We start from the raw sequence: 27,516 nt of genomic DNA on the forward strand, positions 1-27,516 counted from the left end.
CAAGAGATGCTCACGGAGGATCCGTGGCCTCTACCTCTAAGACGGGACCTGCTTCAGCAGGGACCGTGTCTATTCCAAGACTTACCGCGGCTGCGTTTGACGGCATGGCGGTTGAACGCCGAATTCTAAGGGAAAAAGGCATTCCGGAAGAGGTCACTCCTACACTGGTAAAAGCCAGGAAGGAGGTGACTGCACAACATTATCACCGCATTTGGAGAAAATATGTTGCGTGGTGTGAGGCCAGGAAGGCCCCCACGGAGGAATTTCAACTGGGTCGATTCCTACATTTCCTGCAAACAGGATTGTCTATGGGCCTCAAATTGGGGTCCATTAAGGTTCAAATTTCGGCCCTGTCGATTTTCTTCCAGAAAGAATTGGCTTCAGTTCCTGAAGTCCAGACTTTTGTAAAAGGAGTACTACATATACAGCCCCCGGTTGTGCCCCCAGTGGCACCGTGGGATCTTAATGTAGTCTTGGATTTTCTCAAATCCCATTGGTTTGAGCCGCTCAAATCGGTGGAGTTGAAGTATCTTACATGGAAAGTAACCATGCTACTGGCCCTGGCTTCAGCCAGGAGGGTATCAGAATTGGCGGCTTTATCATATAAGAGCCCATATCTGATTTTCCATACGGACAGGGCAGAACTGCGGACGCGTCCTCATTTTCTGCCTAAGGTGGTGTCAGCGTTTCACCTGAACCAGCCTATTGTGGTGCCTGCGGCTACTAACGATTTGGAGGATTCCAAGTTGTTGGACGTGGTCCGGGCATTGAAAATATATATTTCAAGAACGGCGGGAGTCAGAAAGTCTGACTCACTGTTTATATTGTATGCACCCAACAAGATGGGTGCTCCTGCGTCTAAGCAGACGATTGCTCGTTGGATTTGTAGCACAATTCAACTTGCACATTCTGTGGCAGGCTTGCCACAACCTAAATCTGTCAAGGCCCATTCCACAAGGAAAGTGGGCTCATCCTGGGCGGCTGCCCGGGGGGTCTCGGCATTACAACTCTGCCGAGCTGCTACTTGGTCAGGGGCAAACACGTTTGCAAAATTCTACAAATTTGATACCCTGGCTGAGGAGGACCTTGAGTTCTCTCATTCGGTGCTGCAGAGTCATCCGCACTCTCCCGCCCGTTTGGGAGCTTTGGTATAATCCCCATGGTCCTGACGGAGTCCCCAGCATCCACTTAGGACGTTAGAGAAAATAAGAATTTACTTACCGATAATTCTATTTCTCGTAGTCCGTAGTGGATGCTGGGCGCCCATCCCAAGTGCGGATTGTCTGCAATACTTGTACATAGTTATTGTTACAAACAAATTCGGGTTGTTATTGTTGTGAGCCGTCTGTTCAGAGGCTCCTACGTTTGTCATACTGTTAACTGGGTTCAGATCACAAGTTATACGGTGTGATTGGTGTGGCTGGTATGAGTCTTACCCGGGATTCAATATCCTTCCTTATTGTGTACGCTCGTCCGGGCACAGTATCCTAACTGAGGCTTGGAGGAGGGTCATGGGGGGAGGAGCCAGTACACACCACCTAATCCTAAAGCTTTATTTTTGTGCCCTGTCTCCTGCGGAGCCGCTATTCCCCATGGTCCTGACGGAGTCCCCAGCATCCACTACGGACTACGAGAAATAGAATTATCGGTAAGTAAATTCTTATTTTTTTTTTAATGCATATAAAAGCCATTTGACTCAATTTAAGTACCCCAAATCTATTTAATATGAGCTCTAATACACCTCTATACTGCTATCCTGTGTTAGTTTGGAATTTTTTCAGGATACAGTCGGATTTCCCCATTTTCACCTACACTGTTCATGTAAGAATTTTGTTTTTGCGATTTTGGAATAGGTGCAAATTAAAAAATTGCGAAAACAGGATTTGTGTGAAAATTCTTGCTGTAAAAAGTGTTGGTGAAAATGGGGAAATCAGCCTGTACCCCCAAAAAATGTCAAACTAACACAGGATAACAGTATAGAAGTGTATTAGAGGTCATATTAAACATATTTGGGATACTTAAAATATGTCAGATGGCTTTTATATGCATTTTAAAAAATTTAGAAAAAAACTATAAAAGCTATTTTTTTTCCCAGCAAAATAAGTGCCCTCACTAAATTCGGGTACATAAAATTGGTATAAGTATATATTTGGGCCATTTTAGGGGACAGAAAAAAAAAGTGGAAAAAGACTGACTACTCCCATCTGCAAGCCATAAAAACATTTGCCCCACTCATAAAGTACCCCAATATACCTGTCCCATACCTTGAACTCTGAATGCCATCACTCTGCACTTTTTCACCACAAAGATTACATGTCCTTATTGGCCAGCTAAAAATAATTAAAAATGTAAAAGTGCCTACTTAGTTATTAGGGGAGGGAGGGGTGTTCCAGGGGATTCTGAACCAAATCCTGACATTTTTACCTTGAAATAGAGATTTTCCCCAACTTTGCACCTGCTCAGAGTAGGTGAAATGAAATTCACGGTAAAATTATTGACAATAAATTATTGCGGCTAATTGAATAGGGGAATTTCACGATTTGCAGTAAAATCGCAGTTTTTCTTGCAAAAAACGGGTTATCACAGCTAATTGAAAAATCTTCACATATACATAGAAATATACAAATTAAAATACTCCCCTGGTGGGCAAAATTATACCTAATGGTAATTTTCATTTTTAACAAGAGAATTATAAAAAAACATCAAAGTACTCATACAGGCAATCAAAATGGCATTATTTTTCTTTCATAGCCTTTTAAAGTATACTTTAAGGTTCAATTTAAACAAAAAAGGGACGTGATAACTTGTCTGCCTTAGGTTGATAATGCTAACTGAACCACACTTTTTTTTTTTTTTTTTGCACCAAAAAATTATTATGTATGAAGCAAAGAAATGTATAATGAACTTTCTCTAACGTCCTAAGTGGATGCTGGGACTCCGTAAGGACCATGGGGAATAGCGGCTCCGCAGGAGACTGGGCACAAAAGTAAAAGCTTGAACTAGCTGGTGTGCACTGGCTCCTCCCCCTATGACCCTCCTCCAAGCCTCAGTTAGATTTTTGTGCCCGAACGAGAAGGGTGCATGCTAGGTGGCTCTCCTGAGCTGCTTAGAGTAAAAGTTTATTTTAGGTTTTTTATTTTCAGTGAGTCCTGCTGGCAACAGGCTCACTGCATCGTGGGACTAAGGGGAGAAGAAACGAACTCACCTGCGTGCAGAGTTGATTGGGTTTCTTAGGCTACTGGACAGTAGCTCCAGAGGGACGATCACAGGTTCAGCCTGGATGGGTCCCGGAGCCGCGCCGCCGGCCCCCTTACAGAGCCAGAAGAACGAAGAGGTCCGGTGAAATCGGCGGCAGAAGACGTTCCTGTCTTCAACTAAGGTAGCACACAGCACTGCAGCTGTGCGCCATTGCTCTCAGCACACTTCACACTCCGGTCACTGAGGGTGCAGGGCGCTGGGGGGGAGCGCCCTGAGACGCAATAAAAAACAGAAATACCTTAGGATGGCAAAAGAAATACATCACATATAGCTCCTGGGCTATATGGATGTATTTAACCCCTGCCAGTTTTCCAGAAAAAAGCGGGAGATAAGGCCGTCGTGAAGGGGCGGAGCCTATCTCCTCAGCACACAAGCGCCATTTTCCCTCACAGTTCCGCTGGAAGGACGGCTCCCTGACTCTCCCCTGCAGTCCCTACAGAATCAGGGTAAAAACGAGAGAGGGGGGGCACTATTGGCAGCTAAATTATAAACAGCAGCTATAAAAGGGAGTAACACTTATATAAGGTTATCCCTATATATATATATAGCGCTCTGGTGTGTGCTGGCAAACTCTCCCTCTGTCTCCCCAAAGGGCTAGTGGGGTCCTGTCCTCTATCAGAGCATTCCCTGTGTGTGTGCTGGGTGTCGGTACGATTGTGTCAACATGTATGAGGAGGAAAATGATGTGGAAGCAGAGCAATTGCCTGTATTAGTGATGTCACCCCCTAGGGAGTCGACACCTGACTGGATGGTTGTATTTAAAGAACTACGTGACAATGTCAGCACTTTACAAAAAACTGTTGACGACATGAGACAGCCGACAAATCAATTAGTGCCTGTCCAGGCGTCTCAGACACCGTCAGGGGCGATAAAACGCCCGTTACCTCAGTGGGTCGACACAGACCCAGACACGGATACTGAGTCCAGTGTCGACGGTGAGGAGACAAACGTAATGTCCAGTAGGGCCACACGTTACATGATCACGGCAATGAAGGAGGCATTGAACATTTCTGACACTACAAGTACCACAAAGAAGGGTATTATGTGGGGAGTGAAAAAACTACCAGTAGCTTTTCCTGAGTCAGATGAATTAAATGAGGTGTGTGATAAAGCGTGGGTTTCCCCCGATAAAAAAGTGCTAATCTCTAATAAATTATTGGCACTATACCCTTTCCCGCCAGAGGTTAGGGCGCGTTGGGAAACACCCCCTAAAGTAGATAAAGCGCTCACACGTTTATCTAAACAAGTAGCGTTACCGTCTCCTGATACGGCCGCCCTCAAAGAACCAGCGGATAGAAGGCTGGAAAATATCCTGAAGGGTATATACACACATACTGGTGTTATACTGCGACCAGCAATCGCATCAGCCTGGATGTGCAGTGTTGGAGTGGCGTGGTCGGATTCCCTGACTGAAAATATTGATACCCTGGATAGGGACAGTATATTACTAACTATAGAGCATTTGAAGGATGCATTACTATATATGCGTGATGCACAGAGGGATATTTGCACCCTGGCATCAAGAGTGAGTGCTATGTCCATTTCTGCCAGAAGAGCGTTATGGACGCGACAGTGGTCAGGGGATGCGGATTCCAAACGACATATGGAAGTATTGCCGTTTAAAGGAGAGGAGTTATTTGGGGCCGGTCTATCGGACCTGGTGGCCACGGCAACGGCCGGAAAGTCCACCTTTTTACCCCAGGTCACCTCTCAGCAGAAAAAGACACCGTCTTTTCAAACTCAGTCCTTTCGTTCCCATAAGTACAGGCGGGCAAAAGGCCACTCATTTCTGCCCCGGGGCAGAGGAAGAGGAAAAAGACTGCACCAGGCAGCCTCTTCCCAGGAGCAGAAGCCCTCCTCTGCTTCTGCCAAGTCTTCAGCATGACGCTGGGGCTTTACAAGCGGACTCGGACACGGTGGGGGCCCGTCTCAAAAATTTAAACGCACAGTGGGCTCACTCGCAAGTGGACCCCTGGATTATGCAGGTAGTATCACAGGGGTACAAACTGGAATTCGAGACGTCTCCCCCTCGCCGGTTCCTGAAGTCTGCTCTACCAAAGTCTCCCTCCGACAGGGAGGCAGTTTTGGAAGCCATTCACAAGCTGTATTCCCAGCAGGTGATAATCAAGGTACCTCTCCTACAACAGGGAAAGGGGTATTATTCCACGCTGTTTGTGGTACCGAAGCCGGACGGCTCGGTGAGACCAATTTTAAATCTAAAATCCTTGAACACTTACATAAAGAGGTTCAAATTCAAGATGGAGTCACTCAGAGCAGTGATAGCAAACCTGGAAGAAGGGGACTATATGGTGTCTCTGGACATCAAAGATGCTTATCTCCACGTCCCAATCTACCCTTCTCACCAAGGGTACCTCAGGTTTGTAGTACAAAACTGTCATTATCAGTTTCAGACGCTGCCGTTTGGGTTGTCCACGGCACCTCGGGTCTTTACCAAGGTAATGGCCGAAATGATGATTCTTCTTCGAAGAAAAGGCGTTTTAATTATCCCATACTTGGACGATCTCCTGATAAGGGCAAGGTCCAGGGAACAGTTAGAAGTCGGAGTAGCACTATCTCAGTTAGTGTTACGTCAGCACGGGTGGATCCTAAATATTCCAAAATCGCAGCTGATTCCAACGACACGTCTCCTGTTCCTAGGAATGATTCTGGACACAGTCCAGAAAAAGGTGTTTCTCCCAGAGGAGAAGGCCAGGGAGTTATCCGAGCTAGTCAGGAATCTCCTAAAACCAGGCCAGGTGTCAGTGCATCAGTGCACGAGGGTCCTGGGAAAAATGGTGGCTTCTTACGAAGCGATTCCATTTGGAAGATTCCATGCAAGAACGTTTCAGTGGGATCTTCTGGACAAATGGTCCGGATCGCATCTTCAGATGCATCAGCGGATAACCCTGTCGCCAAGGACAAGGGTGTCTCTTCTGTGGTGGCTGCAGAGTGCTCATCTACTAGAGGGCCGCAGATTCGGCATTCAGGATTGGATCCTGGTGACCACAGATGCCAGCCTGAGAGGCTGGGGAGCAGTCACACAGGGACAAAATTTCCAGGGCTTGTGGTCAAGCATGGAAACATCTCTTCATATAAACATTCTGGAACTAAGGGCCATTTACAATGCCCTAAGTCAAGCAAAACCCCTGCTTCAGGGTCAGGCGGTATTGATCCAATCGGACAACATCACGTCAGTCGCCCACGTAAACAGACAGGGCGGCACGAGAAGCAGGAGGGCGATGGCAGAAGCTGCAAGGATTCTTCGCTGGGCGGAGAATCATGTGATAGCACTGTCAGCAGTGTTCATTCCGGGAGTGGACAACTGGGAAGCGGACTTCCTCAGCAGACACGACCTTCACCTGGGGGAGTGGGGACTTCATCCAGAAGTCTTCCAAGAGATGGTAAACTGTTGGGAAAAACCAAAGGTGGACATGATGGCGTCCCGTCTCAACAAAAAACTAGACAGATATTGCGCCAGGTCAAGGGACCCTCAGGCAATAGCGGTGGACGCTCTGGTAACACCATGGGTGTACCAGTCAGTGTATGTGTTCCCTCCTCTGCCTCTCATACCAAAAGTACTGAGAATCATAAAAAGGAGAGGAGTAAGAACTATACTCGTGGTTCCGGATTGGCCAAGAAGGACTTGGTACCCGGAACTTCAAGAGATGCTCACGGAGGACCCGTGGCCTCTACCTCTAAGAAAGGACCTGCTCCAGCAGGGACCTTGTCTGTTCCAAGACTTACCGCGGCTGCGTTTGACGGCATGGCGGTTGAACGCCGGATCCTGAAGGAAAAAGGCATTCCAGAAGAAGTCATCCCTACCCTGATAAAGGCCAGGAAGGATGTAACCGCAAAACATTATCACCGCATTTGGCGAAAATATGTTGCGTGGTGGGAGGCCAAAGAGGCCCCTACAGGGGAATTTCAACTGGGTCGCTTCCTACATTTCCTGCAAACAGGACTGTCTATGGGCCTAAAATTAGGGTCCATTAAAGTTCAAATTTCGGCCCTGTCGATTTTCTTCCAAAAAGAACTGGCTTCAGTGCCTGAAGTCCAGACGTTTGTCAAAGGGGTACTGCATATACAGCCTCCTTTTGTGACCCCGGTGGCACCTTGGGATCTCAATGTGGTTTTGGGGTTCCTAAAATCACATTGGTTTGAACCACTCACCACTGTGGAATTAAAATATCTCACATGGAAGGTGGTAATGCTGTTAGCCCTGGCTTCACCAGGCGTGTCTCAGAATTGGCGGCTTTATCTTATAAAAGCCCTTACCTGATTTTTCACACGGATAGGGCAGAATTGAGGACCCGTCCTCAATTTCTCCCAAAGGTGGTTTCAGCGTTTCACGTGAACCAGCCTATTGTGGTGCCTGCGGCTACTAGGGACTTGGAGGACTCCAAGTTACTGGACGTAGTCAGGGCCCTCAAAATATATGTTTTATCCTGTATGCACCCAACAAGCTGGGTGCTCCTGCTTCTAAGCAGACGATTGCTCGTTGGATTTGTAGTACAATTCAGCTTGCGCATTCTGTGGCAGGCCTGCCACAGCCAAAATCTGTAAAAGCCCATTCCACAAGGAAGGTGGGCTCATCTTGGGCGGCTGCCCGAGGGGTCTCGGCTTTACAACTTTGCCGAGCAGCTACTTGGTCAGGGGCAAACACGTTTGCTAAATTCTACAAATTTGATACCCTGGCTGAGGAGGACCTGGAGTTCTCTCATTCGGTGCTGCAGAGTCATCCGCACTCTCCCGCCCGTTTGGGAGCTTTGGTATAATCCCCATGGTCCTTACGGAGTCCCAGCATCCACTTAGGACGTTAGAGAAAATAAGAATTTACTTACCGATAATTCTATTTCTCATAGTCCGTAGTGGATGCTGGGCGCCCATCCCAAGTGCGGATTGTCTGCAATACTTGTATATAGTTATTGTTACAAAATTCGGGTTATTATTGTTGTGAGCCATCTTTTCAGAGGCTCCTTCGTTTATCATACTGTTAACTGGGTTCAGATCACAGGTTGTACGGTGTGATTGGTGTGGCTGGTATGAGTCTTACCCGGGATTCAATATCCTTCCTTATTATGTACGCTCGTCTGGGCACAGTATCCTAACTGAGGCTTGGAGGAGGGTCATAGGGGGAGGAGCCAGTGCACACCAGCTAGTTCAGGCTTTTACTTTTGTGCCCAGTCTCCTGCGGAGCCGCTATTCCCCATGGTCCTTACGGAGTCCCAGCATCCACTACGGACTATGAGAAATAGAATTATCGGTAAGTAAATTCTTATTTTCAGAGTCAGGCATGATTGCTAAAACATTTTTTCTTGAATCTCCATATTCTGATTGACAAATGGTCAAAATTTCAAAGGTATGCGTGGATTAGGCACTGAGATGTGAATTTTTGCATTTCCCAGCAATTTTTCACAACTTTGACCCCCTATATCTCAAACTGTGAGGCCTAGTGAAGGAAAAATGTGGCATGGGTTAGTGGCTATGTGGTAGTATCAAGTGTACAAAGTATCATGAAAATCTGGGTCTGTGGGTGTCATGCCTGGGTGAACTGACATGGAATGACCCCATAGTTGGTTTCTACATTTCTGTGAATGTCTGCTGCTTTTTTTTACATACCGTGAAAATGGTATCCAGATGAAATTTCCAATTTAGAGAAAAAACAACACACACAAAACTCATGACAACGTTTTCCTGTGTCAACCTTTTCCATATCGACCTTTTCTCTAACGTCCTAGAGGATGCTGGGGACTCCGTAAGGACCATGGGGATAGACGGGCTCCGCAGGAGACATGGGCAGTTTAAGAAAGAATTTAGTTCCTGGTGTGCACTGGCTCCTCCCACTATACCCCTCCTCCAGACCTCAGTTTGATACTGTGCCCAGACGAGCTGGGTGCTTTTCAGTGAGCTCTCCTGAGTTTACTGATAGAAAGTATTTTGTTAGGTTTTTTATTTTCAGGGAGCTCTGCTGGCAACAGACTCCTTGCATCGTGGGACTGAGGGGAGAGAAGCAGCCCTACTCTCTGAAGCTAGGTCCTGCTTCTTAGGCTACTGGACACCATTAGCTCCAGAGGGATTGGTACGCAGGATCTCACCCTCGCCGTCCGTCCCGGACCCGCGCCGCCGTCCCCCTCGCAGAGCCGGAAGATAGAAGCCGGGTGAGTATGAGAAGTAAAGAAGACTTCAGAGGCGGCAGAAGACTTCATGATCTTCACTGAGGTAACGCACAGCACTGCAGCTGTGCGCCATTGCTCCCACACACCTCACATACTCCGGTCACTGTAAGGGTGCAGGGCGCAGGGAAGGGGCGCCCTGGGCAGCAATATAAACCTCTTATTTGGTAAAAGGAGCATATATACAGCTGGACACTGTATATATGCATGAGCCCCCGCCAATTTTACACTTTTAGCGGGACAGAAGCCCGCCGTCGAGGGGGCGGGGCTTCTCCCTCAGCACTCACCAGCGCCATGTTTTTCTCCACAGCACCGCTGAGAGGAAGCTCCCCGGACTGTCCCCTGCTTATACCACGGTAGAAGAGAGGGTTTTAAAGAAGAGGGGGGGGCACATAATTTGGCGCAGATAATAACAGCGCTACTGGGTAAACATTAAATTTCTGTGTTTTTCCTGGGTCATATAGCGCTGGGGTGTGTGCTGGCATACTCTCTCTCTGTCTCTCCAAAGGGCCTTGTGGGGGAATTATCTTCAGTTGAGCATTCCCTGAGTGTGTGGTTTGTCGGTACGTGTGTGTCGACATGTCTGAGGTAAAAGGCTCTCCTAAGGAGGAGATGGAGAAAATGTGTGTGTGAGTGGTGTCTCCGTCGACAACGCCGACACCTGATTGGATATGTGAAATTAAGTGCTGAGGTAAATTTATTGCACAAAAGATTAGAGGACAGACAGTGAATTTACACAGGTCTGTCCCTATGTCGCAGAGACCTTCAGAGTCTCACAATGCTCACTATCCAAAATAATAGACACTGATATCGACACGTAGTCTGACTCCAGTGTCGACTACGATAATGCAAAGTTACAGCCAAAACTGGCAGAAAAGTATTAAATATATGATTATTGTAATAAAAGATGTTTTGCATATCACTGATGACTCATCTGTCCCTGACACGAGGGTACACATGTTTAAGGGGAAGAAAGCTGAGGTAAATTTCCCTCCTCTCATGAAAAAAAAGAGCTGTAATTTCCAGACAAGAAGCTGCAGCTTCCCAAAAAGAATTCTCAGGGTGTATCCTTTCCCTACTAGGGCCAGGATACGAGGGGAATCTTCCCCTAGGGTGGACAAAGCTTTGTCACGTTTACCCAAAAGGTAGCGCTGACTTAACAGCTATCCTCAGGGATACTGCAGATAGCTTGCAGTAAAAGTACTTTAAAGTCCATTTACACACATGCTGGTATACTACACAGACCGGCGATTGTGTCGGCATGGGTTTATAGCGCTGTAGCAGCGTGGACAGATACCTTATCAGCGGAGATTGAAACCCTAGATAAGGATACCATGGTATTGACCCTAGTATATGTGTGTGTATATATATATATATATATATAGAAGATGCTGTCTTTTATATATATATATATATATATATATATATATATATATAAAACATGCCCAAAGAGACATTAGTCTACTTGGTTCTAGAGTCAACGCTATGTCGATTTCTGCTAGAAGTGTCATGTGGAACATGCAATGGACAGGTGATGCCGACTGAAAGAGGCATATGGAAGGTTAACCTTACAGGGCTGAGGAATTGTGTGGAGAAGGGCTCTCGGACCTGGTCTCCACAGCTATAGCTGGTAATTCTGATCTTTTGCCTTATATTCCCTCACAGCCTAAGAAAGCACGACATTATCAAATGCAGTCCTTTCGGTCGCAGAATAACAAGAAAGTACGAGGAGCGTCCTTTCTTACCAGAGGTAAGGGTACAGGGCACAGCTAGTTCCCAGGAACAGAAGTCCTCCCCGGCCTCTACTACATCCAACGCATGACGCTGGAGCTCCGCTAAGGGAGTCCGCCCCAGTGGGAGCACGTCTTCGACTCTTCAGCGACATCTGAGTTCACTCACAGGTGGTTCCCGGGGCAATAAAAAATTGTTTCTCAGGGTTACAAGCTGGAATTCGAAAGGTGCCTCCTCGACGATTTTTCCTTATCGGACCTACCGGCTTCTCCCCCAGGAAGGGAGATAATATTAAATACAATTCACACATTGTATCTCCAACAGGTGGTGCTCAAGGTTCCCCTCCTGCAACAAGGAAGGCGATATGACTCAACCTTGGCTGTAGTCCCGAAACCGTACGGTTCGGTCAGACCTATTTTTAAAATTGAAATCTCTGAACCTATACGGGAAAAGGTTCAAATTTAAAGTGGAATCGCCAAGAGCGATCATCGCCAGTCTGGAAGGGGAGGATTTGATGGTGTATCTAAACATAAAGGCTGCATACCTTCATGTTCCCATTTATTCACCCCATCAGGCGTACCTGACAATTGCGGTACAGGATTGTCATTACCAATTTCAGGGTAATTGGCGGAAATAATGGTGCTCCTACACTAGCAAGGAGTCACAGTTGTCCCATACTTGGACGATCTCCTAATAAGGGCGAGATCAAAAGAGCAGTTGTTTAACAGCGTGTCACTTTTGCTGAAGGTGTCACAGCAACACGGCTGGATTCTCAATTTCCCGAGGTCACAGTTGGTTCCTATAACTCGTCTGCCCTTCTTGGGTATGATTCTGGATACAGACCAGAAATGGGTTTACCTTCAGATAGAGAAGGCCTAGGAACTCATGACTCTGGTCAGGGACCTATTGAAACCAAGACAGGTGTCAGTGCATCACTGCACTCGAGTCCTGGGAAAAACATTCCCTTCAGCAGGTTCCATGCGAGGACTTTCCAATGGGACCTACTGGACAAGTGGTCCGGGTCACATCTACAGATTCACTAGTTGATCACCCTATCCCCCAGGGCCAGGGTATCTCTCCTGTGGTGGCTGCAGAGTGCTCACCTTCTAGAGGGCCGCAGATTCGGCATTCAGGACTAGATCCTGGTGACCACGGACGCGAGCCTCCGAGGCTGGGGAGCAGTCATACAGGGAAGAAATTTCCAAGGTCTTTGGTCAAGTCAAGAGACTTGTCTTCACATCAACATATTGGAACTAAGGGCCATATACAACGCCCTAAGTCAAGTGGAGACCTTTCTTCGCGACCAACTGGTTCTGATCCAGTCAGACAACGTCACCGCAGTAGCTCATGTAAACCGCCAAGGCGGCACAAGGAGCAGAGTGGCGATGGCGAAAGCCACCAGAATTCTTCGCTGGGCAGAGAATCATGTAAGAGCACTGTCAACAGTGTTAATTCCGGAAGTGAACAACTGGGAAGCAGACTTCCTCAGCAGACATATGTCCTAGAGCGTGGAGACTTCATCAGGAAGTCTTCGCACAGATTGCAGTTCGGTGGGGACTGCCACAGATAGACAGGATGGCGTCCCGCCTCAACAAAAAGCTGCAGAGTTATTGCGCCTGGTCAAGAGACCCTCAGGCATTAGCGGTAGACGCCCTAGTGACACCGTGGGTGTTCCAGTCAGTCTATGTATTTCCTCCTCTTCCTCTCATACCCAACGGTTGAGAATAATAAGAAAAAGGAGGAGTGAGAAAAATCCTCATTGTTCCAGATTGGCCACGAAGGATCTGGTATCCGGATCTGCAGGAAATGCTTACAGAAAATCCGTGGCCTCTTCCTCTAAGGCAGGACCTGTTGCAACAGGGCCCATGTCTGTTCCAAGACTTACCGCGGCTGCGTTTGACGGCATGGCGGTTGAACGCCGGATCCTAGCTGGAAAAGGCATTCCGGATGAGGTCATTCCTACGCTGATAAAGGCTAGGAAGGACGTGACATCTTAACATTATCACCGTATCTGGCGAAAATATGTTTCTTGGTGTGAGGCCAGGAATGCTCCTACGGAAGAATTCCATCTGGGCCGTTTCCTTCACTTCAAACACTTTTGCAAAATTCTATAGGTTTGATACCCTGGCTGAGGAGGACCTCATGTTTGCTCAATCGGTGCTGCAGAGTCATCCGCACTCTCCCGCCCGTTTGGGAGCTTTGGTATAATCCCCATGGTCCTTACGGAGTCCCCAGCATCCTCTAGGACGTTAGAGAAAATAAAAATTTACTTACCGGTAAATCTATTTCTCGTAGTCCGTAGAGGATGCTGGGCGCCCGTCCCAAGTGCGGACTTCTTCTGCAATACTTGTAGATAGTTATTGCTTCAATAAGGGTTACGTTATAGTTGCATCGGTCTTGCACTGATGATATGCTGTTTTCATACTGTTAACTGGGTAGTTATCACAAGTTATACGGTGTGGATGGTGTGGGCTGGTATGAATCTTGCCCTTGGATTAACAAAATCCTTTCCTTGTACTGTCCATCTCCTCTGGGCACAGTTTCTCTAACTGAGGTCTGGAGGAGGGGCATAGAGGGAGGAGCCAGTGCACACCAGGAGCTAAATTCTTTCTTAAAGTGCCCATGTCTCCTGCGGAGCCCGTCTATCCCCATGGTCCTTACGGAGTCCCCAGCATCCTCTACGGACTACGAGAAATAGATTAACCGGTAAGTAAAATCCTATTTTTTTCCAAGTCGACCTTGTGCAGGTCGACCCATTGATCCATGACCCATGGAAAGAATTTGAGTATGAAAATCAGTAAGTTAATTTACACTTTTTTCTAATAGCAGCGAACAATGCTGTGGCAAATGCTGCATGATATTATGTTTTGTTTTTTTGTGATGGTGTTCTTTTGATTATCAACTTCCATCTTTATTTTTACCTAACACCTGAGTATGGTCAGTGTTTTCTGTAATGTGTGTTTGGTGTATAAGAGTGGTGTGGATGTTCCTGTGTAATCAAGAGCAGTATAGGTTTTTGGTGAACTTGTGTAAATTAATGGACCTTCAATTTTCATATAGTAATTGTATGTAATTAGTACTGCTCATTGTTCACCCACATTATAACTCTATATCGTCTCCTTCACTAACTCAATAATTTTGGCTTCTATTCTCTACATTGACTATATGAACTTTGTCCCTCAGCCCCAGTCTCCCACTACCAGGATTTCCTGACTCGTCGGATAAACGGGAGTTTAAGGTCAAATCCAGATTTGACCTATTCAGAAAATCTGACTTGTCGGAAAACACGTGGATCTGCGGATTCACAGCAGCCAAATCCGACAGGTTTTAGCCCCGTTTTCGACAATGTCAATCCGACTTTGAAAAAAGTCGGATTGGCATTGCTGGGAACGGCCAAATACTGAAATGTCGGATCCTTTCCGATCCGACATCAATTGAATACACCCCATAGGGGTAAATTTACTAAAGCTTCTAAAACAGAAAATTGGTGATGTTGCCCATAGCAACCAATTCCGATGATGTCTATCAGTTTCTAAAAGGCAGTAGAGAAATTATAGACAGGATCTGATTGGTTGCTATAGTGAATTTACCCCCTAGTGTTAAGTTGTCTGAATGGACTATCAAGGGTTAACAAAAGGTCTCACAAACTGTGACGCAGCAAACACCCCCCCCCCCCCCCCCCCCAACCCTTACTGCAGATGATACTTATCCCATTGCATCATCATGTAATTGCTCTTACTGTGACAGAATGTTTCCCACTGCCACTCAAGGTGTCTCACTCCTCTCCATATACTCATGTAATCTGAAAATATTCTGTATTCTCTCTTTGGAAAACATTGCACATCTTAAATAACAGATTTCTGTGCAGAGTGAGCTATATTATATTAATCCATTTATTTTGAAGGTGAAACATGGAAAAATATAGCCAGGATTTTGGATTTTACTGTAAGAAAGAACCTCTTTCGCTTGTTGCTGGAAAGATACTGACAGCTCTGCATTCCAGTCATACAGGTACCTGTAGTATGTTACTCTATAGGTTGTCTTGTATTCTAGCTTATAACCGTAATGCTCTATTTGTGTGTGGATTTTCCCATGTTAACTTGGGTTTCCTCAACTATACTGGATAGGCTCATTATGGAGTGCCTAAGATCCATTGTCAATGGCATGGAGAATAAGTTCTACATCCATGTATATAAAAGATACATATCAGACCTTTTTCCATGTCGACCTTGTTCATGTCGACCTAATGGTGGTGTCGTCCTACTCGCTGTTGACCAATAGTTGTCGACCTAATGTGTGTCGACCTAGACACTGGCGACCCAGAGTCTGGATACCGTCCTGGGCTGCGCACAGACTGCACACAAATGTAAAAACCATTAACTGGTGAGTGTGGTGCGAACGGATTTGCAGCTGTCCACTGACTGAGGAACATTTGTAGCACGGTGTACACATGCGACCGCACACTTGCACGGGCGAATTTACACTCCCCTTGGGCGGCGACTATCTGAACGCAGGACAGCAAAATCAGCAGCCCAGCGATCAGATCCGAATCCCCTCCATAGTTAAGACAATCCTAATATTGCAAATGACTAAAATTACTGATTTATCATTTCTTCACATATACTGTAACTACAAAGACACACTGACATTTCTAAAGTTCAGTTGTGGTTTTGAAAATGTCCAAGAGCACTTTTTTAAGAAACATGTCTGTCGTTGTTTTAAGAAATTAAGCTGTTCCATGCGTCAACAGGCAAAGAAACTGAAGATTTCATACAAAGGTTTCCACTGCTGTCTAGAAAGAAAAGGGCAAACGGATCTAGCCATATTTTCTATAAAATACATATATTCTGGAAATGAATAAAATAAATCCCTAACTCGCCACAAATCTGCAGTTTTTAAGCAATGCACAGATCCCTAGGATGCATGCTTTTATCATTTAAAAAGCAAAAAAAAAAAAAAAAACACAAATAAAAATGATAACCAGTCCTAGGCCTTGTAGTATAGTCTGGTAGTGGAAAATTTGAGGAACCATAGAAAGGCGACCTACAGTGTATGGGTTCCCCAGCCCCCCATGGTTTTGTATCATCTATAGTAGAGTTGCTGCTAGTTCAGAACCACAAAAAAAACAGGCCACTCTTCCTGTACACATACCCAGTCCTAGTGCCATTGCACTGGAACTATTCCCAGCACTCCGGATGCTATGAACGTGTAGATAATGATGCAATAACTTGGATGCATAACTCAGTCTTTGACCCAGGTGGTCTCAGTTGGGCAGAGTGCTTTTCTCCGATCCAATCCTCTTAGAGGTTGGCAAACACTACACCTGCTTCACACTTTGCTAGTTATGCTCTCACTCCGCCAAACTCAGCCTGTGGAACTCTGTCCTCAGCCTGTGGAAGCTGCTACTCCTATCCATATGCCAGCATTATGCTCTGCAAACCCCATAGTGTCCCACCTTCCTGTATTTACAGTCATAAATCTCCTGCTGCCCAGCATTGAACTTCAAATCTCCAAGATTCTTTAGATTCTGCCAGGGGTGCCACTGTGGAGTTTCTTTGCAAGGATAGTGATTTGCTGTAATCACTTTGATTTATTGAAGCTACTTAGGGATCTCTGCTGGCGACCTCTCATTGGGGGTCATTCTGACCCGATCGCTTGCTGCAGTTTATCACATCGATCGGGTCGGAACTGCGCCGGCGCCGCAGTGCTAAATCTAGCACAGCTACGATCAACTCGGAATGACCCCCATTATCCCATCTTTTGAAGCCCTAGTCAGGAGAGACATCACCACATGATCACAGTGTCGTCTTATCTATTTTGTGCTGGTGTGCACTCATCCATAGCATGTTGCTGCTGCTAGTGAGCTGTGACTTAGGGTAAGAATTTTTGTAAGTAATCTTTTAGAGTATCTGGTGTCTGTAATGATTTGGTAAATGCTATGGAAAACAGCACATCCAATAAGTGTAGTTAGGACCTACAAGTTGTAGACATTACAGTGTTCACAATAAAATAACATCTAATACACCAAAAAAACATACTTATATACTTAGGGATGAATTCACACATGGTGAAATTGCATTTGGAATTTACTGCATAGGCATCATATTCATCATATATATTGTGCTGAGTGAGAAGAAAAAATATCACAGCAAATATTTGCAAACAAGAAACCCCCATATTGTAGGCAGCAACATTAGTATCAAAACTTGCAAAACTTCCCAAAATATACTATTTTGTTACTAATGTGTTTTATAGAAATATTTAACAACAAGCATTTAAGCATAGACATTCCCATATTGTGAGCTAGATAAACCCTTTGGGAAAAGTGTGATGCCCCCGCGATTGTGCGCCATAATCTCCCTGATTCTAGTTTTAAAAAGTAGGCAAGTATGGCAAACCCATGAACCCTGGCAGCAATCTAGGTGCATTTGTGCAAGTTGAGATGCATGGCAGGACCAAATCCAATTTTGCTTTGAGCAGCATTTGCTTTGCATTTTGTCATTTATTCCTTGCAGGGGCGGATTGGGATGAAAAACCAGCCCTGAGAATTTATGGAAGCAGACCTAATGGGGTCTGTTGAGGGGCGGGATACCTAATATTGCCTGATTCTGAGTTGTACACATTTGCATCCTCCTCGTTTGCTGCAGTTGCATCTGCGACTTCGTGCTAATATCGCGGTGTACATCCGTGCAACCGAATAAGCAACGACAGAGATGCCCACTTTCAGTGTCTATCAACACTGTAATCATGCTTTGTGCATCTCTAGACGCCACCATTGGTTGCGTAATTGAAACTTTCATCAGTCTCAGGCCATCATTCAACTTGGATTGCGAATCAACCGATACTGCGATTGCAACCTCAGCGAAATGTGATTGCAGAGTGATTTACAGGAAGTGACCGTTCTAGGGGTGTTAACATGACGTTTCTGGGGATGGTTGTGTCATGGCCATTTTCTGATGTCAGCTGCGATCACTTTTGATTAAAAACATGGCGCCGGTGCGACTGCATCTGCATTATTCTGAGTAGGTATGGCTTAACCACAACTGTCGATGGTACTTAGTTTCTCATACGTCCTAGAGGATGCTGGGGTCCACTTCAGTACCATGGGGTATAGATGGTTCCGCAGGAGCCATGGGCACTCTAAGACTTTTCAAAGGGTGTGAACTGGCTCCTCCCTCTATGCCCCTCCTCTAGACCTCAGTTTTAGAAATGTGCCCAGGCAGACTAGATGCACTCCAGGGGAGCTCTACTGAGTTTCTCTGAAAAGACTTATGTTAGGTTTTTTATTTTCAGGGAGGACTGCTGGCAACAGTCTCCCTGCTTCGTGGGACTGAGGGGGCAGAAGTAGGAACCAACTTCCTGAATAGTTTCTTGGCTCTGCTTCTGGCTGACAGGACACCATTAGCTCCTGAGGGGAACTGAATGCTAGCTGCGGCTATGTGCTCACTCCCACAGCCCACTGTCACCCCCCATGCAGAGTCAGAAAACAGGTGAGTGTTAGAAGAAAGAATCTTCAATCAAAGTAATGGCTAAAGGTACCACACGGCTGGCGTGAGCGCAGCGCGCCATGCTGCCCACACATACACAGGCACTGCATGGTGCGGGGGGCGCCCTGGGCAGCATGTAACCTACCAAACTGGCTAGAATAAGGGGCATAAGTTGCTGAGGCACAGTCCTACCCCCGCCAGTATACATTTCTGTATCAAAGAAGCTGAGGAGAAACGCGCCATTACGGGGGCGGGGGCTTCCTCCTCAGTCAGCCAGCACACTGCTCAGCACAATTTTCTCCTCAGGCTGCAGAGACAACGCTGGTCCTCCTCCACTACTGAGTACAAGTATCAGGTTGACAAACGTGGGGCACAGTGAAATTTGGTGCTATATATAGTGTGATAATATCATTATAAAAGCGCTGCAGGTCTGTGGGCATTTTGTGTTTCACAGACATTTGGTTACTGGCGCTGGGTTGTGAACTGGCAAATCCTGTGTCCTTCTGACAGATTTTACTGTGGGTCTGTCCCCTAAGTCCCGGAGTGTCTGTGGAGTGGTTGTGCTCGAGTGTGACATGTCTGAGGCTGGGAGCTCTTCCCCTGAGGGAGCCATTTTAGGGACACAGAGTTGTAATGTGGTGGCGCTGCTGACACACCACGAGCCTGAATGGGTGAATTACGTGATAGTGTGAATCATATCAGTAAGAGATTAGATAAGTCTGAGTCTCATGCAGAAAACTGGAGAAAATCAGTGGAAGATGTGATTTTTAGTGGTTCTGCTTTTTCATCCGCAGGCGACCCCTCTGGGTCACATACTGTAACAGACCATTTGCACAAATAGTACATACTGATACCGACACGGACTCTGATTCCTCTGTCGACGATAGTGATTCCAGGGGGATAGATCCTAAAATGGCAAAAAGCATTCATTATATGATTGTTGCAATAATGGAGGGGAAAAAAAAAGCTTATTTTTATAAAGAAAGGAAGATTAATGTAACTTTCCCTCCTTCTCATGAGCTGAATACTCTATTTGAGGGAGTTTGGGTAAACCCTGAAAAGAAATTTCAGATTCCCAAAAGGATTCAGGTTGCTTATCCTTTCCCGGCAGAAGACAGGAAAAGATGGGAGTCACCCACTGTATTAGACAGTGCCCTGTCAAGGTTAACTAAAAAGGTGATTCTCCCTGCACCTGGGACGGCTTCACTGAAGGGGCCGGCAGACCGTAAGTTGGAGACTACGTTAAAATAGATTTATGTGGCCAATGGTACACTGCTCAGGCCCACCATTGCTTGCGCGTGGGTGAGTAGGGCTATCGAGAAATGGTCAGATAACTTGTCATCAGAAATTGACACGATAGATAGAGACGAGATACTCCTAACGTTAGAAAAAAATCTAAAAAAACATCACGCTATAGAATATGTAAATATTAGTATGTCAATACAACAATAAAAGTTAGGTTTGAAAAAATGGCTGTGAAGTTGTCAGAAATGAGGTCGGGAGACTGTTTATAGACAATAATAAAATATATTTTATACCAAATAATCCACCAAGTGGAATGTAAGAATAAAATATATATATAATTTTAAGAAAGCATCAAATGGTTAATATATGTAGAACATTCCAGAGTACATAGGTGACTGTTATAACAACTCTAATGAATAAGCTGTAATATAATTAAATAGATACTAAAGTGTCCTTTTTAGAGACAATGTGTATCAATAGTTGCAATCCTTTGCACGATCCACACAAGTATAGCTATTGGCTTTAAATGCCGGCGTCCCGGCCACGATAATTAGTTCAAAGTGAGCTGGAGATTTTATATTTACTGCCTGTAGTTTTCACAAATGTGATTGAAGTCGTCCCTCCTTTCCCGGTGGTGAGGCTATCACCGCCCCGGGCGTGATGTAGCGTGTGTCCGTATAACGGATAAGAGTTGAGGGACTTTTGCTGGGATTCTACTGCCCATAGTCCAACCATCTTCCTTGTGACTGCACGGCTGGCCGACGAGCCATTCTGATTGGGGACACAGCTGAAGCGGTGCCTGGCTAAGGAGGTCCACTCCCCTTGCAAGAGAAGCTAAAGCCGTGACAGCCGTGAACAACCGTGACAGCCGTGAGTAACAAGCTCTCCATATTACGGCTGCAAAAACTAGGGGTCGTAGCATACCGCTGTGGTTATTCAGGCAGCCACAGCGCTCTCCCCTGTGCTTGGATACAAATTTAAGTGGTACCACAGAGACTGTAAAAAACTGTTACATAAAGGGATTTGGTGTCCATTGGAGCACTGAGACACAAGTCTGTTACAAACAGTCAGTTGGACTGGTACATATATAGCCTTTTGAGATGGCTTTTTAAGGAGATATGGACATGGGCTTGAATCAAATTGCACAATTTTAAAGTATTTTTATTTTGTCTTATGAATGTATTTAAATAAAACTACTATTAAGTAATTGAATTACATTTTTTCAGCGCTCCTATAAATTAATTTTGTAATTCAGATCTGGATTCAATCTGGCCTGGACCCATGGGTCTTACAAATAGTGTCCCATGGATACAGACTGGAGTTTCAAGACGTCCCCCCATGCCGATTTTTCAAATCGACCTTGCCAGCTTCTCTTCCAGAAAGAGAGGCAGTAACAACGGCATTTCGAAAATTATGTCAGGATCAAGTCATTGTCCTGGTACCCTTGTCACAGGGCCGGACGGCTCGGTCAGACCAATTTTAAACCTGAAAAATCTGAATCTCTACCAGAAAATGATCAAGTTCAAGATGGAATCTCTGAGGGCTGTGATTTCCAGTCTGGAGGAGGGGGACTTCATGGTGTCAGTAGACATAAAAGATGCTTACTTGCATGTTCCCATCTATCCTCCTCACCAAGCTTATCTGAGATTCGCAGTGCAGGATTGCCATTACCAGTTCCAGATGTTGCCGTTCGGACTCTCCACAGCACCGAGGGTATTCACCAAGGTGATGGCAGAGATGATGGTCCTCCTTCGACAAGTAGGAGTCAATATAATTCCTTACCTGGACGATCTCCTGATAAAAGCGAGATCCAGGGAACGGTTGATACAGAACATTGCACTCTCCCTATCAGTACTCCAACAACACGGTTGGATCATGAATTTTCCGAAGTCGCAGTTGGAACCAACGACAAGATTGTCCTTTTTAGGGATGATACTGGACACAGAAGTACAGAACGTATTTCTTCCAGTAGAAAAGGCTCTGGAAATCCAGAGACTGGTCAAACAAGTCCTGAAACCAACAAGAGTGTCGATCCATCAATGCATTCGTTTGTTGGGGAAGATGGAAGCGGCCTACGAGGCCATACAGATTGGCCGATTCCATGCCAGAGTATTCCAGTGGGACCTGTTGGACAAGTGGTCCGGATCCCACCTACACATGCACCGGAAGATAATCCTGTCCTCCAAAGCCAGGATTTCGCTCCTGTGGTGGCTACACAGTTCTCACCTACTAGAGGGACGCAGACTTGGGATTCAGGACTAAGTCCTGGTAACCACGGATGCAAGTCTCCGAGGTTGGGGATCAGTCACACAGGGGAAAAGCTTCCAAGGAAAATGGTCAAGCCAGGAAGCCTGCCTTCACATAAGTGTTCTGGAATTGAAAGCCATTTACAACGGCCTTCTACAAGCGGTACATCTTCTTCAAGATCAACCCCTGCAGATCCAGTCAGACAATGTAACAGCAGTCGCGTACATAAACCGGCAAGGCGGAACGAAAAGCAGAGCGGCAATGGCAGAGGTAACAAAGATCCTCCTCTGGGCAGAAAGACATGCAAGAGCTCTGTCGGCAATTTTCATTCCGGGAGTGGACAACTGGGAAGCAGACTTCCTCAGCAGACACGATCTCCATCCAGGAGAATGGGGCATCCACCAAGAAGTCTTCGCAGAGGTGGCAAGTCTGTGGGTAGTTCCTCAAGTAGACATGATGGCATCTCGTCTCAACAAGAAGCTTCAGAGATATTGTTCCAGGTCAAGAGACCCGCAAGCAATAGCAGTGGATGCTTCGGTCGGTATATGTCTTCCCTCCAATTCCACTGATTCCAAAAGTTCTAAAAATCAGAAGAACAAGAGTTTGAGCAATCTTCATTGCCCCAGACTGGCCAAGGAGGGCTTGGTATCCAGATCTTCAGGAGTTGCTTATAGAAGAGCCTCGGCCTCTTCCTCCTCGCGAGGACCTGCTACAGCAGGGGCCGTGCGTGTATCAAGACTTACCGCGGCTACATTTGACGGCATGGCTGTTGAGCGCCGGATCCTAGCCCGAAAGGGTATTCCCAAGGGAGTCATCCCCACTCTTATTCAGGCCAGGAAAGGAGTAACGTCTGAACATTACCACCGTATTTGGAGAGAATATGTGTCTTGGTGTGAATCCAAGAAGGCTCCTACGGAAGAGTTTGAGTTAGGACGTTTTCTCCATTTTCTCCAGGCTGGTGTGGATGCGGGCCTTAGACTGGGTTCAATAAAGGTTCAGATTTCGGCCTTATCAATTTTCTTTCAAAAACAATTGGCCTCCCTTCCAGAAGTTTAGACCTTCGTGAAAGGGGTTCTGCACATCCAGCCTCCATTTGTGCCTCCTGTGGCACCATGGGACCTTAATGTGGTGTTGCTGTTCCTTCAATCGAGTTGGAATGAACCTCTACAGGAGATGGAGTTGAAGTTTCTCACTTGGAAAGTGGTGTGATGCTTTTGGCCTTGGCATCCGCAAGGCGGGTGTCTGAGTTGGGGGCCTTGTCTCACAAGAGCCCTTACCTGATCTTCCATGAAGATAGGGCAGAGTTATGAACTCGTCAACAATTTCTTCCAAAGGTGGTTTTGTCTTTCCACATAAACCAACCTATTGTTATGCCAGTAGCTACTGACACTTTCACTGAGTCAAAGTCTCTTGATGTGGTTAGAGCTTTGAAGATTTATGTCGCAAGAACAGCTCGGATATGGAAAACGGAGGCTCTGTTTGTCCTGTATGCTTCCAACAAGATTGGGTGTCCTACTTCTAAGCAGACTATTGCGCGCTGGATCAGAGGGACAATTCAGCACGCTCATTCCACGGCAGGATTGCCGGTACCGAAGTCGGTAAATGCCCATTCTACTAGAAAGGTGGGCTCATCCTGGGCTGCTGCCCGGGGCGTCTCGGCTTTACAACTTTGCCTAGCAGCTACTTGGTCAGGGTCAAACACGTTTGCTAAGTTTTACAAGTTTGACACCTTGGCCGATGAGGACCTCAAGTTTGGTCAATCGGTGCTGCAGGGTCATCTGCACTCTCCCGCCCGTACTGGAGCTTTGGTATAACCCCATGGTACTGAAGTGGACCCCAGCATCCTCTAGGACGTATGAGAAAATAGGGTTTTAATACCTACCGGTAAATCCTTTTCTCCTAGTCCGTAGAGGATGCTGGGCACCCGACCCAGTGCGTACTTTACCTGCAGTTGTTAATTTTGTAGTTACACTAATATTGTGTTACGGTTATTTCAGCATGTTGCTGCATTTGTTCATGCCCGTTGGCGTGTGTTATGTTGAATGCCATGTTGTGCTGCATGGTTGAGGTGTGAGCTGGTATGAATCTCACCATTAAATTAAAAGTAAATCCTTTCCTCGAAATGTCCGTCTCCCTGGGCACAGTTCCTATACTGAGGTCTGGAGGAGGGGCATAGAGGGAGGAGCCAGTTCACACCCTTGAAAAGTCTTAAAGTGCCCATGGCTCCTGCGGAACCGTCTATACCCCATGGTACTGAAGTGGATCCCAGCATCCTCTACGGAGTAGGAGAAAAGGATTTACTGGTAGGTATTAAAATCCTATTTTTTCTGAATCTGGACTGCAACTTTGTACAAACCCCATCAGGACGCATGGGCGGTGCAACTCAGATGCATGCGCAGACAAAAAACATTGGGGGTAATTCCAAGTTGATCGCAGCAGGATTTTTGTTAGCAATTGGGCAAAACCATGTGCACTGCAGGGGAGGCAGATATAACATGTGCAGAGAGAGTTAGATTTGGGTGGGGTGTGTTCAATCTGCAATCTAATTTGCAGTGTAAAAATAAAGCAGCCAGTATTTACCCTGCACAGAAATAAAATAACCCACCCAAATCTAATTCTCTCTGCACATGTTATATCTGCCTCTCCTGCAGTGCACATGGTTTTGCCCAATTGCTATCAAAAATTCTGCTGCGATCAACTTGGAATTACCCCCATTGTACAGAAAAAAAAAACACATTGGTTTCAACAGAAAACAATAAAACACATTGGCCCTCATTCCGAGTTGTTCGCTCGTTAGCTGCTTTAAGCAGCATTGCACACGCTAAGCCGCCGCCTACTGGGAGTGAATCTTAGCATAGCAGAATTGCGAACGCAAGATTAGCAGAATTGCGAATAGAAATGTCTTTGTAGTTTCTGAGTAGCTCGAGACTTACTCTGCCACTGCGATCAGTTCAGTCAGTTTCGTTCCTGGTTTGACGTCACAAACACACCCAGCGTTCGCCCAGACACTCCCCCGTTTCTCTAGACACTCCCGCGTTTTTCCCAGAAACGGCTGCGTTTTTTCGCACACACCCATAAAACGGTCAGCTTCTGCCCAGAAACACCCACTTCCTGTCAATCACACTCCGATCACCAGATCGAAGAAATTTCTTCGTTAAGCCGTGAGTAAAATACCAAACTGTTTAGCAAATTTACTTGGCGCAGGCGCACTGCGAACGTTGCGCATGCGCAGTTTGCGACTAATCGCACCGATGCAAAGAAAAATAACGAGCGAACAACTCGGAATGAGGGCCATTGGCCCAAACAGAGGGTTAAAATAAACCATACAAACACACTGGCCTCCACAATCAAAAAAGTGGGGTGCACGTCTCTGGGTTTGGGGTTACTGTGTCTAGGGGGCGGGGGGGTAGTATATGTACCTAGATCGCAGAGGGTACTGTGTCTATGGAGGGGGTCTTGGGGTAGGGTTGACAGTGTATGTCCCCGTGGCCGGGGTGGTATGGTGGGTCATGTATATCCCTGGGGTCGGGGGTAGTAGAGCAGGTGTATATTCCTGGCCTGGGGAGGGTTCTGTATGTCTTGGGGGCAAGAGGGGTAGTGTATATTCCGGATGCTTTTAGGTATGCAGATTACGTCTATGTGTGGTTAGGGTGGGTACTGTATGGTGAGGCCTGGAGCACAAGTTCCATACACTACACCGCAGCTTTGGGATGGATGGGAGTAGTGATGGGAAGCAGGGGGCAGGAAGAAAGTAGTAGTGGGAAACGGGGCAGGCTAGGAGTAATACTAGTGCAGAGCAGGGAGGCAGGCAGGCTGGGAGTAGTAGTACTGCAAAGTAGGGGGCAGGCTGGGAGTAGTAGTAGTAGTGCAGAGTGGGGTGGGGTAGGTTGGGAGTAGTAGTAAAAAAAAAAAAACACCAGACGCTACCAATCATAAATTCTCTAATCAAGATTATAAAAATCCATTACCGTTATTGCAGTTAAAAATAGTGACCATAACCTGCAGTTTAAATAGAACCTCTGTAAGGGTTCAGGAAAAACAAGTAGTATTTCTAGACTCTGACCACCATGGATGCCTCGGTGCAACAAGTGGTCTCTCACTGGTACGCAGTCTCATTCAAGTTCTCTTGCACATGTCTTCCCTCAGACCCCCTAAAGGCTCTAATTCTGCATTAGGTTGTGCAATCACTCCTGCAAACAGGTGTGATCATACCAATTCCTCCATCTCGACGCAGAAAGGGCTATTATTCCTCTCTATTCCTAGTGCCTGTGCCGAACAGGTCACACCGACCCATCCTCAACCTCAAATCTCTCAACAGATTTGTCAAGGTTCCCAAATTCTGCATGGAGACCCACCGATCCATAGTCCTTGCTATGGAGCCGGGGAACTTTATGGTATCCCAGGATATACAGGATGCGTATCTGCATATATCTGCATCACGTCTACAAAGCCTTAACCCTGGCGAAAAATGTTCTTCACTGCAGTCCTGTTTAGGTTCAGTTCGACAGTGCCACAGCAGTGGCTTATCTCAATCACCAGGGCGGCACTCGCAGCCAGATGGCAATACAGGAAGTGGCTCGCATTCTCAAGTGGGCGGAATGTCGCCTTCCAGCCATCTCTGCCATCTACATTCCAGGGACCCTCAATTTCCTCAGTCGCCAGGACGTTGATGCGGGAGAATGGTCCCTTCATCCAGAAGTCTTCCAACTTCTCGTAGACAAGTGAGGTCTCCCAGATGTCGTCATCATGTTCTCGCACAACAACCACAAGTTTACGGTGTACGGCTCACGATCCTGGGATCCACAAGCAGCATTTGTGGAAACTCTCTCCATGAAGTGGACCTTCCATCTCCTGTACATCTTTCCTACAGTGTCCCTTCTGCCAAGGGTTCTACAGAAACACAAACAAAATGGAGGCAACCTCATTGTGGTCGTACCAGCGTGACCCAGACAGCATTAGTTCTCAGACCTGCAAGGCCTCTCAGTGGCAGTTCCACTTCCACTACACCCAGACCTCTTGTCTCCAGGACCATTTTTGCACCCGGACCTGACTGTCTGTCTTTGACGGCATAACTCTTGAAACTTCCATATTAAGGGCGGAAAGCTTTTCTCACCCAGTAGTGCAAACCATGCTTAAGGCTCACAAGCCGGCCTTTGCCCACATCTACTACTGGATATGGCATACTTTCTTCAGTGGTGTGCTATCAGACACTATGATCCTGCTGTCTTCTGGATCTCTAGGATTCTGGCCTTCCTACAATGGAGATTGAGCCTTAGTCTTTGTCTGACTTCTCTGAAAGTGCATATCTCTGCTTTGTCTATATGGATTCAATGCAGGATTGCTCCACTGCCGGACGTCTGCACCTTCCTCCAGGG

The 27,516-nt window shown here is 46.3% G+C and overlaps 1 protein-coding gene across 6 annotated transcripts in view; it reads left to right on the top strand.

Moving 5' to 3' along the window:
• Nucleotides 1-27,516, top strand: part of POLN (DNA polymerase nu) — a 617,268-nt gene that overhangs the window by 89,064 nt on the left and 500,688 nt on the right. For 5 of the 6 annotated variants that reach the window (XM_063924721.1, XM_063924733.1, XM_063924728.1 and 2 more), the window contains exon 2: nt 15,067-15,173. In XM_063924721.1, the coding sequence (XP_063780791.1) occupies nt 15,074-15,173 (100 nt within the window). In that variant the 5' untranslated portion in view covers nt 15,067-15,073. Of the gene's footprint in view, nt 1-15,066; nt 15,174-27,516 lie in introns of those variants that run through there. The other variant, XM_063924755.1, reaches the window with a different exon arrangement.

This window comes from Pseudophryne corroboree, chromosome 1, assembly GCF_028390025.1.
Source record: "Pseudophryne corroboree isolate aPseCor3 chromosome 1, aPseCor3.hap2, whole genome shotgun sequence".
Lineage (NCBI taxonomy): Eukaryota > Metazoa > Chordata > Amphibia > Anura > Myobatrachidae > Pseudophryne > Pseudophryne corroboree.